The sequence below is a fragment of the Engystomops pustulosus genome, chromosome 10 (genome assembly GCF_040894005.1).
Source record: "Engystomops pustulosus chromosome 10, aEngPut4.maternal, whole genome shotgun sequence".
NCBI classification, from domain to species: Eukaryota; Metazoa; Chordata; class Amphibia; order Anura; family Leptodactylidae; genus Engystomops; species Engystomops pustulosus.
Window position 1 is genome coordinate 80,427,174 of NC_092420.1, and position 18,693 is coordinate 80,445,866.

Genomic DNA, 18,693 nt, shown 5'->3' on the forward strand with positions numbered 1-18,693 from the left:
GAAGCTAAACATTTTGTACTAGTGATGTCAGTGTGATTTTCAGATTGCATCAATTTATTTGCGTTTAATGCTCTGATGTAACTTCTAGAATCCTAGGAAGTTTGAAGCAGCTTATAATGAGATGATGGCTTTTCTGAACAATCCAGACTCCTGGTCCACCATGGAAAATGAGCTATTTGGACGAGGGGTAAGTGTGGCCAGCCATAGGGGTGGGATTTTGACAGCTTCGTTGATGCTTGACAAAGGGGTGGAGTTTTGCTGACATCAATGATGCTCGGCTTAGAGGCGGATGATAATAACCTCAGTGGTGCTGATGAGTTTGGGTTGGTTATGACAGTCTTTAGGGGTGGTAGCTATAGGGATTATAGCCTTAATAATTATTGCCATAGGGGGTGGGTTATGACAATTTTAGTGATGTAAGCCATAAGGGTGAGGTCATGTTAACCCTAGTAATATTAGCCACAGGGGTGACCTAGATATGAGTTTTCACAACTTCAGTAGGGCTAACATTAGGGTTGTATTTATGGCCACCATGTTGATGTTATCCATTAGAATAGGGTTCTGACAACTTCAGTGATGTTAACCATAGGGACAGGGTTCTGATGCTTTGTAATACTAGCCCCAGGACTAGGGTTCAGACAACCTCAATGCTAGCCACAGGGGTGGGCACTTATTTGGATAGGGAAAGGTACTTATTAGCCATAGGGATGGGCAGCTGTTGGGATTGGGAAAGGTACTTATTAGTCATATGGGGTGGGCACCTGTTGGGATAAAAAAGGTACTTATTAATCCTAGGGGTGGGCACGTATTGGGATAGGGATAGGTACTTATTAGCTATAGGGGTGGGCACCTATTGGGATAGGGAAAGTTTCTTATTTGCCATAGGGGTGGGCATCTACTGGGATAAAGAAGGTACTTAATAGTCATATGGGTGGGCACCGATTGGGATAAGGAAAGGTACTTATTAGCCATAGGGGTGGGCACCTATCAGCAGTTATAACTCCAGTATTCAGTCTGCAACATGTAGTGGACTATTAGATATTCCGGATGATGACATTGGCTCATGGAGGTAAAGAAAATCCACCATTCAGTGTGATCTTTAGCAGGTACAAGTGCAGGTCTGTATACCCCAGTGTGGAGCAGCAGGCGACTAACCAGCCCGGTTGTCCATCCTGCAGGTGAAGAATATGAATTTTTACGACATCTTCTTGGACTTCATTTTCATGGACTCATTAGAAGATTTGGAGAATCCGCCGTTATCCATCCAGAATGTTGTAAAGAACCGCTGGTTAAACTCCTCCTTCAAAGAAACAGTGAGTAGCTTCTATTTTTGGGATGTCTGCAGATAATTCCTGATAGGAGCCTTGTCAGGCCAAGTATGGCTGTGGCTGCAGAGATATCGCGGCTATTGTTTGGCAGGGAGCTGTCAGCACAAAGCTTGACCCAGTGCAGAGCCGCCTTATATGATAGCACCCGGGCTACTTACTGGGACTTGTAGTTCCTCTGTACCTGGACGCAAAACAAACACTTGTTATAATATTATCAGCTCCTTATAACTTTCTTGTGGGGACGTGAATCATTTATTGTTCACCTACCATCTATATATCGAGGCGATCAGTATCAGATAAATAGCAATTCAAAACTCTTCAGATTTTGAAGAGGTCGTGGTGATCCAGCGGGCGCCACTCCTGCTTTAACCTTTGCAGGGACATACGTTTTTGCGTTACAGTTTTGCACTCTCCACCTGCTTATTCCATTCCATTTAGAGAGTTTACTTACTAGCAGCACCGTATATATCTGGAAAAATTATTTTCCCAATGTGCGGAAATAGACCAAAAACACAATTGCGCCATTTTCTTACAAGTTTGGTTTTTACACCTTTCTCTGTGCAGTCCGAGAGGTAAAACCCCTATGTTCTTATGATAATGGAGATACCAAATTTATAAAACTTTGTGTTTTAATACCTTAAAAAGAATTTCAAACTTTTTGGGAAAACTTGTAACCTTTTTTTGTACAGAGATACAGTTTAGACCCACTCAAGTGAAATAAGGGGCCTCACTTTTGTCGGACTGTTTGCCATTTTCAGGGATTGCGTGGCTTGGACATGTATTTAACAAGTGTCTGCGCTGGGATTGTGTCGCACGCAATCGTTTTGGCTGCATTGGCTTCCATGCAACAAATTGTGGGGGGGGGGGGGGGCGCATTGGACGATCCGACTGATTCAGACTGAGCGCCGGATTTAACTTTCAAATTGTGTTGCAAGACAATGCACTTACATGCACCAGGAAGAAGAAAGTGAACTCCATCAGACCTGAGCGGGGAAGCGGCACATGCAGGATATCGGGCGCACGGTTGTAGGGAATCACAGCAGAGTGCATGATCGTCGGACAATGCACTTTCCGTGAACTCTAACGGACTGCTATGTGAATGAGCCCCAATGACATGAAATATGTGCTGAAAACATTGGCTAGAGGGAGGAACCTGCTTTAAGTGGACGCACATGGGCCCTTTTTATCCCTCTGACTGCAGGGCATTGTGGGAATTCATCCAGTAATATCCTGCCATGACATACTGCAAGAGAACAAGAAATAATTGTAATAAATCCCAAGAAAGAAGGCACTTCCCCCTTCCCCAGCAGCGAACAAACCCCAAATATGCTGTCCAATCCCCGTGATCCCTACGGTCTTATTTGTATACAACACATGGAAGGAATCCGTGCCGTACTGCCGCCACATGCTGTAATGTGTCCTGTACTGCTCCGGGGCAAGGGACAGATCACTGGACGGGTGACGGGGGCTTTGTGCTGTGAACAATCCCATATCCATACGTTCCAGTTTTGATTCCATATTTGGGCAAATTACTGAGCATGACTGAACTATTGCATGTTTGGCATTAGAAACTTTTAAGAAAAAAAAAAACCAGTATCATATGGCTTTCTCCACATTCCTCTATTTTCCATTGGAATGATCTCCTTGGATCTAATGCGCTCAGTTTGGCAGAAGACTCCATAGAACAGAAGCAGGGAAACATCCAAGTGGAGGGAGCAGCACAGACACATGAGCCGCGCCAGACGCTTGTGTCTTTAATTATCACAAATCACTTCTTATTCTTTCTGACTCTATTTAAAGGGAACCTCCAGTTTGAGGCCACAAAGTTGTTGTTATTGGAATTTCTCCCAATAAGACGAAATGTCTATATTGGCCTCCCGTATATCTGATTGGAGCAGTTACAGAAGCCGCTGTGGTGTCCATGAAGAATGAAGATGAATGAATAATACGGTTTCCTTGTGCAGCTCTGTTGTAGATCCTGTCCCAAAAACACAGAAGAAAAAGTTCTGTATGCACATCCTTAGGGACATGTCATGCGTGGATGGATAATGTGATGGATGGACCGATACATGCGACAGCCAGATACACGCAACGGGTGGATGGATGTACAGCCAGATACATGCGACGGGTGGGTGGATAGACGGCCACATACATGCGACGGGTGGGTGGATGGACGGCCACATACATGCGAGGGGTGGGTGGATGGACGGCCACATACATGCGAGGGGTGGGTGGGTGGATGGACGGCCACATACATGCGAGGGGTGGGTGGATGGACGGCCACATACATGCGAGGGGTGGGTGGATGGACGGCCACATACATGCGAGGGGTGGGTGGATGGACGGCCAGATACATGCGACGGGTGGATGGATGGACGGCCAGATACATGCGACGGGTGGATGGACGGCCAGATACATGCGTGGGGTGGACGGACGGCCAGATACATGCGACGGGTGGGCGGACGGACGGCCAGATACATGCGACGGGTGGGCGGACGGACGGCCAGATACATGCGACGGGTGGGCGGACGGACGGCCAGATACATGCGACGGGTGGGCGGACGGACGGCCAGATACATGCGACGGGTGGGCGGACGGACGGCCAGATACATGCGACGGGTGGGCGGACGGACGGCCAGATACATGCGACGGGTGGATGGATGGAAGGCCAGATACATGCGTGGGGTGGACGGACGGCCAGATACATGCGACGGGTGGGGTGGACGGACGGCCAGATACATGCGACGGGTGGGGTGGACGGACGGCCAGATACATGCGACGGGTGGGGTGGACGGACGGCCAGATACATGCGACGGGTGGGCGGACGGACGGCCAGATACATGCGACGGGTTGGCGGACGGACGGCCAGATACATGCGACGGGTGGGCGGACGGACGGCCAGATACATGCGACGGGTTGGCGGACGGACGGCCAGATACATGCGACGGGTGGGCGGACGGACGGCCAGATACATGCGACGGGTGGATGGACTCATTCAAGTGAAGGATAGATGCAATGGATAGATAGACAGGGATTCTTTACTGTAAAAGCTGTGGGACTATAGACACGTGGATAGTTTGAGCGTTTCCAGAGACGGGTGATGCCTTTCTGGAGAACAACAATATCACATCTTATGAGAATAAAACCTTCTGTAAGTAGATTCTGTTGGTCCAGGGAATTATTCTGACGCCATATTAGGGGTTGGGAAGGATTTTTTTCCCCTGCTTTAGGCCAATTGGCATTGGCCTTGCTGGGTGTTTTTTTGCCTTCTTCTGGATCAACACGGTATAATTAGTATAAAAAAGAATTTAGATTGGATTTGAGGGACTTTTTTTTAGTCTTAATTACTATGATACAAGATGCAATGGAAAGTTAGGAGGGTAGATGTACATCAGACTTATCATCTTTACTTCTTTCTTTTCCGCTTTTGTGTTTTTCTTTTTTGTTTCTTGTCATTTTTATTAGTTTGTGTTTAATTAACACTTCTGTATATTTAGTTTTCTTGTTTCTTCAGTTGCCCCATCAGTTGCGTGTGTCACTCTTCTCGTCCCCAGGCTGTCACCTCCAGCTGTTGGTCTGTTCTCAAGCAGAAGAAACAACAGATGAAGGTAAGCAGCCGCGTTCAGCACAGATTTTAGGACTGATGCAGTTCTTTTAGCTGGAAATATTGGACCGATCTTTGATCAGAACTGGGGATCACACCCTGGACCCATAAACACTGGGGCCTCTATGTGATGGGTACATGATTACAGCCTCTGCGGTGCATACAGACCCCCCCCCCCCCCCCTTCTATAGATCATTCTAGTAGACCAGGAGGCCGCCATCCCTTAGACCATTGTTGTTCTCAGCTGTCACCTGGCTATGACCCATCTGTTGTGACTCTATAAGCCTCGTACTTCATCAGTCTGTTACTTGAAGGAACAGTTACCTAAAGTTTGTTTTGTTTCCACTTGCTATGAAGTTAGGACTCATTATTTTGGTCGTATTAAAGCTAATGACTAAGAATGAGGTGAAGCTCCATGGTTTGAAATTGTGACATAAAATTTATTAGCCATGTAGTCGATTTTCGTTAATATTTTCATTAATGTTGAACTGAAAATGCCTTTACAGGCGGGCCCCTACTTAAGAACACCCCACTTACAGATGAACTCTAGTTACAGACGGACCTCTCTGTCCTCTGGTAAAACTCCCTGGATGCTCTTACTATAGTCCCAGACTGCAATAATCAGCTGTAAAGTGTCTGTAATGAAGCTTTATTGATAATCCTTGGTCCCATTACAGCAAAAAAAAATTTTGGAACTCCAATTGTCACTGGGGCAAAAAAAAATTGTGTTTGGATCTACAATTATAAAATATACAATTTCGACTTGCATACAAATTCAACTTAAGAACAAACCTATGGAACCTATCTTGTACGTAACCCTGCCTGTAATTACTGCCAGTAATTGTTGCCCATTGTTCTGTCTTCTGCCATTTTAGACTGAGGAAAGGCAAAGACTTGTAATCGATACTTATATATTACACGATTCTACCAACACAATTCAGAGTCTTTTTGAAATGTTGCTATTTTCAAAATTCTGCTGGTCTCCCTTGGAAACAGACAACGGTTTAACTCCAGCCTGTTGTCAGACATGTGACATAAGAGTTATTTAAGATCCATTTTGCACTGTCCTTTGTAATTACTGAATTTTTACATTTTGAATCCATGTAAATTTCACGTTCTATTTAGAATTGTAAGTGGAGAACCTCAAAGAAGAGTGAATAAGAGGCAGTTGAGAGGGAATTTAGTTCTGGATATAAGGCCCACAAAACAGTCTATAATTTACACTTCAAACTGGCCCAACCCATCTACCTGTAGCGGACTTTATTGTATGGGTGGCTCTGCACCTTCCTGCAACTTTTACCAAAGTGATAGAATTTAGTTCTGTTACTATGACTACTAATAATGGATGCAACTTTTTTTTCTCTAATTTCAGTCACCAGATGGATTTTTTGCTCATTTTTACGCCGTCTGTGAGGAGATATGTCCAGTTTTGGCCTGGGGATTCCTTGCACCCAGGAATGCACTACATGAGATCTGCTGCTGTTATAAGGTAACGTATACATAATATAGGAATTGTTCCTCTTCTCTCAGGTTGTATAATGTCATTTTTCAGCTTTATCTATCTCTTGCAACTAACACGTTTTTTTCTTGTAGGACCAAGTTCTGCACTTTCTTAAAGACATCTTTGACCTGGAGAAGGTTCACTACTCCAGCGTGGAAGCTTTGGCGGAAGACATTTTGCAAAATATCCGTCAGCGCGCCGCGTCCCTTGGTCTGTACGTGGGCGTAGACTCTACAAAGGCAGCTGGCGCCCTGTCCCATAGATACACGTCCGCCAAAACCAATCACCAGAATCACACATAAAGTGCACTTGCGATCCGCGCACCTGCCGGCAGCCATTCTGTGAACTTGAATGATCAAATATCCTTCTATTTGTGACGAATAAAACCTTAATTTGTTAGGATTTTGTATATTATATTATTTATTATTGTGCTGAATTTTGTATTCACTCTCTCATAATGGCTGCCAACAGAGCGTCCGGATGACTGGTGCACTTTAAAGTGGGTTCACGCCCCGAAATGGTGAGAATTGAAGTCTGCTGTTCCCTGTTTGCACATGGATGGTGGTGGGGAAACATTTTCTATGGGAAATATAAAAGAGTTGAGATTTTGTATTGTATGTGTGAGGCTTATGTGAGGATAACCTCTACCCTATAATACGTAGACACAGGATTATACAATGGGTATGCAGTGGATTAACCATTTTCAATAGCGATCTTCTCGATTTATACAATGTGGCCAAATCTTGTGAAAAGGATCACCTGACAAATTCAGCCTCCCACATAAAATATGTCCTCAACTATAATCTTATTCAGTACATTTTGTAAACTTTTGTGACCTGGACTATTTGTGGGCAGTGTGATCTGGCATAAAATACCCTGGGAGTAGTCATTTTACCTTATAAGAATTAAGTTTGCCCCTTTAAAGGGTTATTTCCATGAAGACATGATTCTTAAATATACTCAGGATAACAAAATAAAACATTCTCTAATTTACTGTTATTAACCAAAATGCAGCATTTCACAGATAAAATTGCAATCTGTCTCTATCAGTCCTGGTGTATACAATTGTGGTTGCCCCATGATCCGACTGTAAATCTTCAGATTTTTATGGTCGGGCAGGACGCATTCTTCTCATGAATTGCTTCTCTTGTCTGCTCCATGCATTGATCTCTGCCCCTCCCCCGCCATTACAAAACAAGCTCACACATAGACAGTGTACAGACTAACTCCACAAGCTACAGAAAGATGAGCTCTTTATAGCAGGGGAAGGAGTCATGTAGTAGGGCTGACTGTGTGTGTTATAGCTAGCATAGTGTCATTGTGTGTTATATCCATCTCATGGATGGATCTGTCAGATCTCTGATCTGTCTCTTCTCTCTTTTTCTATGTGTCAGATACTAGTAGAATGATCAGGTGGTAAATAAGTGTATATAAACCTTTTACCCTGATAATCTAAGCACATTGTCAGCACACAGCATCTCACAGCACTAGAGGAATCATAAAGTGTCTGCTTAGAGAGGCCCCGCACTTACTCTGGAATCTTACACTGACCATCACTGAGTGATGGGAGCTAAAATCGCAATAAAACTGAGTAAAATTGTAAAGTAAGGGGTTAAAAATTATCTTTAGTATGGAAACCTCACTAAGGGGTTAAAATTTGAGAACTTTCTTTCATGGGAAAATCCATTTAATCATCACGTGGTCCAGGGTCCATTAGTGGCCATGAATGAGGCCTACTAATAGTACACATTGTAAACATCCATTTACTTTGCGCTCAGGGAGGTTGTCACAGACAATAAGATTAAGATTTGCTGTTTACATCGAAGGTAAGTACCCTGCAGCACCCCAGCTGGTCATGAACTACAACTCCCAGCATCCATTCTTCAGGAGCATGCTGGGATCTGTCCATCATACCAGGCTGGAGTGTTGTAGGTTGCCTTGGCCTGGTTTACATGTAGATACCATGTAAATATGTTTGTTTGTATGTGGTTGATATGGTGATTATTGCACTTAAAGGCACGGCGAGGCCCTCACTTTATTTTGGGGGAGCATTAACTGTTATTATCCTTCTTTTATCTGTGTTTGGTAGAACACACAAGGTAATTTTACTTCACACAAGCGAAACGTTTATAAAGCTCCCTTCCTGGCGCAATAAAGAAATGGGGTCCGATGACTGGACCCAGGGGGCGTTTAGATTAGAGGAACAGAATCGGAAGTCAAAGTTTCGGCACTTCCACTTTCGTGTCTGACTGGAGGTTGGGGTGGGGTCATGGGTCCTGCTTAATCCAGTCAGTGCGCTCCTTGTACACGTGAGGTCACTTATGTTTACCAGTGGAGGTAACTTCCTGTATTGCCCTCTGACCCAAGCAAGCCACTCATTGGATGCAGGTCCCATGACCCTTCCCAGATCTACTGATCCCTACTCAGAAAGGATTTCATCAAATGGCTAGCTGAACTAAATAGACTCGGTTATGGTCATCATGGAGTCTGTTATATAAGTAGCCCAACTACGTGGGTCATAGATATAGGGCTGTCTTCTGTCATACTGTAATGGAAATCACAGGACTCCCCCTTTATTGGCTGCCTGAAATGGGAATATCCCTTTAAGGAGCAGACTATCAATCATGGGGTATTCCGTTACTGGCGGCTGAGATGGGAAAACCTTAAAACCTAAAAATATGAGTTCTGATTTGTTACTATAGAGACAAGGCCTAGTTTTCTTATTAGTTGAGATTAAGCAGATCCACAGTGTTAGTTTCAACAAACTTTATTTGTTAAACCTTTCAAACACATCTACGGAAGATATAAGAATACGCAAAATCGATTCTTAATTTAATATGTCACCATTATACCTGCAGTCCTCATGTAATGCTCTGTCACCACCGCTAGGACATCTGCATGTCATGAGTGATCGCAGACCTCAGTAATAACATGCAATAATAGAATATGAGGGGGTGTACCCCAAAAGAAGCCCTTTGAGGAGACTGTTATCAACCTGTTGCCTACTGTATGTGCGTCTCATAGTGACATACATAGTGGACTATACATTTAGTATCTAGCTTATTCATGTGCGCTGGATTTCTACTATCTATACATTTGGGGAGATTTATCATAAGTCTCTTAGAGCAGAACTGTTCTAGTAGCCTATGGCAACCAATCAGAGCTCAGCTTTCATTTTCCCACAGCTGTTTATAAAATTAAAGCTGAGCTTTGGTTGGTTTTGATGGACAACTAGAATAGATTTACCTCAGAAACTTGATGATAAATCTCCCCCATTGTCTAATATTAGATGTGGCTATATGGGGGTCTCCGTCCAGGGGGGTCTGCAGTATATGCATTTGCTTTCTCTCTACATGTCTTATTTATTACATGTACAAGATATAAACCATCAATACTACAGTATATCTAGTGTCTCTGGTTTGTCCTATGAATAGATCTGTACCCGGGGCCTTGTCTTCTACTTCAGTAATGGAATTTGGGTGAGGTTATAGGGCAACTACCATGATATTGGGGATTCATTGCCTTGTACATATAGATAGTCATCATATGTGGCAGGAGGACTGATGCTTCTCTGATTGACGGAAAGTCTAGTCGCAGGTTTGGGTTGGATGGTGCCAATATGTGCAGTGCCATGACCTGGGTGTGAAGTTTTCAGTTTTTCACTGATGATAGTTGCCCTTTAAACCACTTGGTTCTGAATGTCCACACTTCACAGGCCAAGGAGAACATTGCCCAATGAGAGCATTTTGGGCAGTGTCTACATTGTGTGCATGAGGCTCGCCTGCTCTGAATGACATTATATATCCTATAGATCAGGCCGCATTACTTTCTACGTGAAGAGAGATCGGTAAGGTGAAGTTCCCCGCCGATGAGGATTGGCTCTGTGGCGCCGACGAGGATTGGCTCTGTGGCGTCGACGAGGATTTGCTCTGTAGTCAGCAAATATTAAAACTTTTCTGCTGCAAATTTTTTTTTTCATGAAAAATTGCTGCTATCTCTTGTTTATGTTAAATCTGTAAGCAGTTATGACCATGCAAAAATATAGTAGCTCTGGCAATCTGCGTAACCATAGATTTGGTGTCTGTGGTAGTAGCAGCAGGACTGTAGTAGTAGCAGCTGCTTTAGGGGGGAAATTTTTTCACCGCTGAGTTCTCTGTAGTGTAAGTTATTGGCCCTGGAGATCTGTGTAACCATACCTTTGTGTGTATTGTTGGTGGCAGCAAGACTGTGAAATATGGATTTATGTTCCAGGATTATTGCTTCTGCAAATGGATATGGGGGGAGGAGTTAGGGTGCCCCCGACACCTTTGTGTTGCATGAAACTGTATACATTAGTTACAGTGCTGCAGGCTTCTGGATGAACACTACAACACTAACACAAAGGGGAGGAGCCGTAGAGGTGTTTTAGTACAGAGAACTAAGAACACAACACAGAGAGAAAACCAGTCCAGCTACAATCCTGGAACATAAATGAAATTTTTCACAGTCCTGCTGTTACAAACCATACGCACAAAGGTATGATTGCACAGATTTGTAGGGCCAATGGGTATATCATTTAAGAACTAAAAGCCCAACCTTCATTGACTCTGGAGCTTCACTTTATTGATCTCTTATTGGATATTTGACTTTTTTTTTTTTTACCCAGATTGTTAGTTTTTCGCTGAATGTTTCTATACAATGCTATACACGTCTATTTTCATGTGCGTCTTGCAGAATGTTTGTACCACAGACTGTGTCTAATATATTCCTACGTTTCCCTATTTGAATAAACTCACGTTGTAAAAAGTCGTCTGCAAGTGATTATTTACGGAGGCTGAAATTAGTTTATTCAACAATAACGCTTGTAGGGATCGTCAGCCACGTAAAGGGGATCTCCTACAATAAAATGAGAACATTCCATAGATACACGGCAGAGTCACATTACTACAGAAGATGCTTGTTTGTTTTTCTGGTATTCCTTCAATGCTATCATGCCCCATGCAATGGAGTTGCAAAAGATTTAGGCATCTACCCATTCTTGCAGATCAAGGTTACGCTTTCATGTTGGCTGTCCTCTCATTGAATGATGGGATCTTTCATACTGCCACAATAGTTCACGATACGTGTGGAGACCATGACTTCCAGCTACTTCCCTGGACCTTCACCGAGACTTCCTTGGTCTCCAGACAATGATCACCACTTAGCTACTTCCTTGGCCACATGAACTTTACATCTACTTTGTTGACCCCAGACCAAGACGAGGCCTTACAGCTACTTCTTTGACCCCCCATGCCATTACCAAGACTCAAGGCAACTTCCTTGGTCCACAAGTGATGACCAAGATTTACAGTAACTTACTGGGACCACAAGCCAAGAGCTGGAGCTACTTCCTTGACCCTCCCCAGGCATTGATGAAGACTTACATCTACTTCCTTGGCCCTTAGACCATGACCAAGACTTACAGTTACTTCTATGGCTCCCAGACCATGATCAAGACTCACAGCAACCTTCTCCGACCCCAAGCCAAGACCAAGACTTTCAGCTACTTCCTAGGCCCCCAGACATTGATCAATTCATACAGCTTATTTTTTAGCCCCCAGACCGTGACCAAGACTCACAGCAACTTCCTTGGACCCAAAGATTTTAGAGCTAGTTCCTAGACCCCCAGACGTTGATCAATACTTAAAGCTACTTCTTTGGCCCCCAGTCCATGACCTAGACTTACAGCAACTTCCTTGGATCCCAAGACTTACAGCTAGTTCCTAGACCCCCAGACATTGATCAATACATACATACACTTCCTTGGCCCTCCCAGACCATGAATGAGACTTACAGCTTCTTCTCTAGCCCCAAGACCATGAGAGGGACCTAAAGCTACTCTCTGACCTCCAGGACATGACCAAGACTTACACCTTCTTCCCTGCTCTCCCAGACCATGACCAAGACTTATACCTACTTGCTTGGCCACCTAGACCCACCAAAACTTGCAGCTTCTTCCTGGCCCCCAGACCAATACTTGCAGCTACTTCTCTGGCCCCCAGACCTGAACCCAATCAAGGACATTTTGGACAACTTTAATCAACTAGTGTGATCACTGCATCCCCGGCCACTCTGTGATGCCTGAGTATGTATATAAGCTGCCACTCCTCTATGCATCCCATTCCTAGTCCGTAACTGTTATTAGCATGAAATCCATAAAGATCTCTTCAACGGGGAGTGATTCTGTATACATTTTGGAATTGCCTTTTATGCAGTTGTCTTATATTCTATTCTAGGTTGAATTGCTGAATGGGGATTTTGTAGGGGCTGCACTGTGGGAACAGGGAGCAGGAGTTGGGTATGTTTCCTGTTCCCTCACTCCCAAATCCCTATAGTTGCAAAAGTCAACAATTTGAGACATCTGCCCTGTATGACTGTGTTGTATACAGTAATGCATTTTGTTTAATATTAGCTGTACGTTCCATCTATTACCATATTACGCAGGTTACACTCTTCACTTAGGGCACTATATGGCGGCATACTGAATCCCGATGGTTCTGGATTACGTTGTACAGGTTCTGTGTACACTGCCCTGCCATGCTAATGTGCAAAATCCAAAAATGATGCAAAACTGGAATGTTATGGAATTGCTTGTTAAGGAATATTCTTACATTTTCTACAAAGGGGAAAGCTTCACTTTTGGAGGGGACAAAGCCAGAGATGTTTGACCAATCGGTTAATGGTACTTCCGATCCCGACGACAGTCGTCGCATCCATCAAAAAAAAAAAATGGAACAAGAATTAACTCCTTCCAGACCAAACTGTTTTTTACCTTCCTTCTCATTCATAGCTTAAGAATGAAGTGTGGTTTCCCGTGCAGGGGGTCGCACTGGGAACATATGAGTCCTCAACAGCTGAGAGCTGCTTTTGGATTGTATGGAATGTGGTAGATGACCTGACAAGCAGGACTTTTATGGAAACTCGCAGGCTGGGAGTAACTTCAGCCAAACTGCATCCAGTCTGATGAGGGGAGCAGAAGTGCTCACACTGGACTAGTGTAGTGACTGAGCATCTACTCTATAACGCAGCCTGGGGGCCAGACATCACAGGGTACCCAGCCTGGCACAGCACCACCACAGCTCCGCCGGGAATACTGCGCTTCCTTGTCTAGACCCTCAACTGGGCACTCAGCGAGGTAAGACTCCTAAAATATGAATATATGAAAATAGGGGCACACACTGGGACTAGAAGTCTCAGCATGCCTGGACACGGGGGTTTTGACTGTTACTCCTCTTCAAGGATTATTATTGACATGAAGGAATGTTGGAAATCTGGAAATGATTAATAATCGTAATTTGTCTTCGGATGTTTGTCTCGTATTGTGTTTGGGTCCTTAGCCTCTTCAATGCCAGGACTAAGGAGTTGTATATTCGCTTGTAGAAAGTTTTAAAAAAGTTTCCGGAGACCTGGCAGCAGCTTTCCTTGGCTGTATCTATGTCTCTTGTCCTAGGAATTGTGTGGCACTTGAGTAGATTATTCTTGTATAACAAATCCATTACCTGCTTTAGTGATTTGTATCCTGGTTGAACAGGTTAAGTTTAGGGATTGTAAATTAACGGGGGGCACAAACAAAAAAAAATTGTAGTTATCTCTGATCAGGATGTAGAACATTGCACTTATTATCTAGTAGTTGGCATCGTGGCAGTCAGTAATATGTCTGTGATCGGAACAGGCCGCAACCCCTGCCCTAGGGCACAGTATGAGGCCACCCTGCAGTGCCCGGGCATAGATTGCAGACCCAGAGTCACAGCGATGCAGCACAACAGACAAGGGCAGCTGTTCACTTTTGTCAGGGCGATATTGTGTATAGGTCAGTATTCAGGATTAATTAGTTTGGGGATTTTGCCAAATTTTGGGGTTAGGGGATGGCTATTGAAATAGGATAGGAGTGAACTCAACCCAACGGGTGTTATTTAGCAGAGGAATCCAGTTGCATTACATGGCAGTATATAGTTTGGTGGTAGTTTTTTGATGTTATGTTTGCTGATATTAGGAGAACTTTTGGATACTAATCTGCACATGGGGCATATAGCCTCTAAATTTGGTCCTGGGTATCAATGTGATAAGGAGGGGTGCGGATGCCAGCAGAAGACTTCAGCATTTTAACTGGGTCCTTGAGTTTCCCAAATTTTGAATGACTTTGAAACCATTCTGTGCTAAAATCAAAATCTGCTGTCTTCTCATTTTGCATGAAAATATTGGTCACCGGATATCGGTACTTAAGAGCAGCGGCTGTGGGTAAAATCCGCAAAACAAAATCCTAAGATAACATAAGTTTAAATTTTTTCCTTTCGTGGGAACCTCTGCGGAGTGTATGGAGTTAATATTAATAAGTGGGGTCATGGTATTCACATGCTATAAGTGGTCGCTATAAGGAACCGCACGACGTGCATTTTCTGAATGTAGGATTCCAGGTTTTATATCTGGAGTTTGGCAAGGACCGAGGCTGAACTGCAGAGTCTGTGTAATGTCACTGAGTCCTTACAACAGGTGACAGCTGCTGCTCCTGTCACGTCCCCCTCCTTGTAGTAAAATGAACCGTACATCTAAGTCTGTCACCTGCAGGCTACACGTGAGTTCAGGTTTACCATGTGGCTCCATTACAACCATGGGCATTAGAGTTTTCTTGGTGGATCCTTCCAAGGATCTGATGACACTTCTATAAGACCTCAACGTCACTTGGCTGAACTTCTATTGCCTTGCGTAGGGTAAGGTGAAGCCACAAATGTCTGTGTCCCTGTCCAGGTTTCTTAGTGGCGGAGGGGATGAGTATGACTCTAGTGGTTGGCCCTTACTCATTGCATGGTTGTAACTAGCGCACATCTTCCGATTGCCAATGAAGTCCCGTTACGACCTGTGACCTCGCACGACCCTGACACTACAGTCACAAAAAGTTTTGGATTCTTTGTCACTCATGACTTTCCAATCGTCATGGCAGTTATGAGTCACAGGTGACATGATTGGGCCGTTTTACCAGCTAAATCACCGCTCCGAAATTGTCACATGACCTAAAGTTGTGTAAGTGAGATTGGCAGCCACCTCTCCGGACACGTGTTGCTGTGTAGGCCCTTATTTTGGCACCTTCACTCTTCTACCATACAGATGGGAGATGCAGTAACATTAGATGATATTTTGCTGCCCATTCAGATTAATTGGCAATTTTTCTGGCAATTAATTGGCAAAAATTCTTCCATTGGATACTATAGACCAGGAAAAATGGTGAATTTGGTAGATAAGATTTCAGTAACATTTGGTATCAACTCATAGGAATATACGACATAGATTCATCCAGTGGCCACGTGTATAAGGTCTCCGATTCACAAGACAAATTGGCGAGTTAGAGGAATTTTTTAGGTTTTCTTTTAATTAAAATTGTGTCTGAGGTATAAGATTCATGGATGGGAATTCTGAATTCCCCAGGAACGTGAATTTGTGGAAGGTTCCTTGCGCTAGAGTAACATTAGGTAACACAAAACCCCTCTACATTTTTCAGCTAGAATCACCAAACATTTTAAAAGTTGTGTGCAATATTATGGAAGATTTTAAAAAAACTATGAAAAAATAAAATGTCATGGATATTCCTTTTTCTTTGGTATTAGAGCTTAGTTTGTCCTATTACAGAATAATGGCTGCTTTCTGGCAAGACCCACAGTAAGTCTATACATGCAATACCAGACAGCACCTACACACAGGTGTGGCGCTGTTTATCCGAAAAGCATTGCAACCCCTTTAATGATATACAACATTTTGACAATTGTCTGGGACATACAGCCAGTCACTGGGGGAAGGCCATAATTTGTGTAGACGACAATGGAAGTCATGACTAGGACCTTAATGCAATTTGCAGAGGTTGTCTATTTCAGTAAAAATTCTGAATTTCAGCAATAACCGGGGCCTCTAGGTCTCACACTGAGCATCACCTCATTTACTATGGCTTAATTATTTTTTAATTGGATGTAAGGACATGTGGCGGCACAATCAGACCGCCATCTAGTGACCTCTGTCCTGGCCCGGTGACCTCTGTCCTCACTTAGCCCCTGCCCGTGTGTTTATAGTTACTGTACCCTATTCTGTGGGATGTACATTTTCGGCACCCCCCTTCCCCCCTGGTTTATAGAAAACATTGCGCAGATCTGCTCAGCCATGGTGATCATCTAATTGTGTTTTCTCTGCTGTCCCATGAGAGGAGGTCCTGGCTGTCTCTGGTCCTGGCCCGGTGCCCTGTCTGAGAGACGGTAGATCAGCACCGGCAGCAATGTGCTATCGGCTATTTTCGGCCTCACACAGCTGAGACCCCTGTCCGCCCCCTCCTACCAGCTTCTGTTTTTTTTTTCTAGACCCTTCTAGACTCTCCAAGCCGCCTGTGTGGATGTACACTAATGACACGCATCAAGTCAGAGAGGATAATGTCTTTATACATTGAAAAAAGCCATGTTTATTGTGCTGCTCAGATGTAGCATCGTGAATGTGTTACACGCTCCCCTTTGGCAGAGAACATCTTATGTTTGGTGCCAAGAACAGGATCTGGAACTAGAACATGAATGCAACGTGGCGGGAGTTTGGCTATTGCTGCGCTTACAGGGGAACATTGCTTTCCCTCAGTAGTGGATGATAATATAGGCAGTTTGGCCGGTAGTTGGGGGCCCATGGCCACCCAAACCACTCACAAAATTTTATATTGAGAAGGACCTTCACCCATGAAATCCTCATAGATAAGAGCCATTTCAGGACCTTTGAAGGTCCTCCAAAGGTCCTAAAATCGCACATTGAAGCATCAGAAGGGACACATCCTCCGTTCCCCAAGAAGCTGATTGTAGGACCATATGCAGGAAGTGATTCTAGACCTATAGGGGGCCATAATATTCATACATCTCAGGGCAGTATTAATCCACCCCTGCTTACCCTGTACCCTATGGGGTCCATGACTGACCTGCTCTGGAAAGCTTCTTCCACATCTAGAGATATAAAAAGAGCAATTTGGGATGGTTGTATCTAAAATGATAAAATATCCTACTAATCTCTTTGGAAATACTTGACTTCTTGTTCACTACTTAAAGGGGTCCGTCGTGTCATCAAGTACAAAGTACTGCGTGACTTATCTCCTGTGATTTCCGCTGTGCCCCTGACCAGTTTGGTGTTTATTTTATTAAAATCCGTCCACCTGTTCCAAAGATACGACCCCCTGAAGTTTATATGTAAATAAACTTGTACTGGCCAATGGGGCGGAAACATTTTACTTTCATTCAGGACACACCCCCAGGGGAAAAAAAAGGTCACCACCCCCTCGGCTAGTAGGAGCTCATTCACTTCTGGGGGCCGCATCTTCTGAATGGGTGGGTGGATTTTAAAAAAATCAAACGCCAAATTAATTGGGGGCTCAACGGAAACCACAAGGTAGGTCACGCAACATTTTGTACACGGAGACAGACTTTATTTTAAAGGCAAAGGTTTCAGAGTTACATCACTGCATTTACTATTCACCTGGATAACTTGTGACCTTTTTATACTTATATTTGTTATGTTCTTTGTATGTTCTGTGACATTACTCATAATGTTGGCGCCATGTGGGATTTACTTGTGGTCAATGGAATATACTGTAGCACTTTTAGAACCTGCATGGGTACTATATATCTAGACAGTGCACTTCATGTATGTTTTTTAAAAAAAAGGTCCCATAAGTTTGGTGCTTTTGCTTGTGACAAGGACATACTGAATGTGACCCCGGTAACAGTCACGTGGTGTCATTACTAGACAGCGGAGTAAACAGGTGACTGTCAGTAAGAAGCATCACCCACCCATTCCCCTAGTTTTTAATTAGCAGGACAGGGGGAGAGTAGAAACTGTAGAACAGATGCATCAATAGGACGTGTAACAATGGGGGGCTGATATATTGTGGCGACTTGGCAGGGTCCTTGCAGTTGGATAGTGGAGATATGGTTTGGGGGTTGGAGTGGAAATGGGCTGTTGTTCTGTTGATCTGGCGTGTTTTTGGGAATGGAGTTTGCCTTTAAGAAAGCCCAAGATATCCCAAGTGCTTGGTTGGTTTCTGCAAGTTCGGTTTAGCTGCTGTAGGTAAATTGAGACGGAACAACAGAATCGGTGCCAAGGACCTTTCCCTCGGTCTCTAAAGAGGTGCAGTATATTATTAAATTAGTTTTAAAGGGGTTGGCCACTTTACCTCATTTTTTTTGTAATGTGAGGGGCAGGATATTAGGTCATTACCAATATACATCTATTAATAG

General features: G+C 43.9%; 2 protein-coding genes across 15 annotated transcripts in view; both read left to right on the forward strand.

Annotated features, from left to right (window-relative positions):
- The window catches only part of MIGA1 (mitoguardin 1), a 28,170-nt gene extending 21,335 nt beyond the window's left edge, over positions 1-6,835 (forward strand). For 2 of the 4 annotated variants that reach the window (XM_072129030.1, XM_072129029.1), the window contains exons 12-16: positions 89-187; positions 1,179-1,313; positions 4,826-4,936; positions 6,305-6,421; positions 6,526-6,835. In XM_072129030.1, coding sequence (XP_071985131.1) covers positions 89-187; positions 1,179-1,313; positions 4,826-4,936; positions 6,305-6,421; positions 6,526-6,735 — 672 coding nt within the window. In that variant the 3' untranslated portion in view covers positions 6,736-6,835. The remainder of the gene's footprint in view (positions 1-88; positions 188-1,178; positions 1,314-4,825; positions 4,937-6,304; positions 6,422-6,525) is intronic. The other 2 variants (XR_011850501.1, XM_072129031.1) reach the window with 2 other exon arrangements.
- A 6,552-nt stretch (positions 6,836-13,387) lies between these two features.
- The window catches only part of NEXN (nexilin F-actin binding protein), a 35,621-nt gene continuing 30,315 nt past the window's right edge, over positions 13,388-18,693 (forward strand). For 5 of the 11 annotated variants that reach the window (XM_072128800.1, XM_072128799.1, XM_072128802.1 and 2 more), the window contains exon 1: positions 13,389-13,586. The gene's annotated coding sequence lies outside the window, so the exon portion shown is untranslated. Of the gene's footprint in view, positions 13,587-18,693 lie in introns of all 11 variants that reach the window. The other 6 variants (XM_072128804.1, XM_072128805.1, XM_072128808.1 and 3 more) reach the window with 3 other exon arrangements.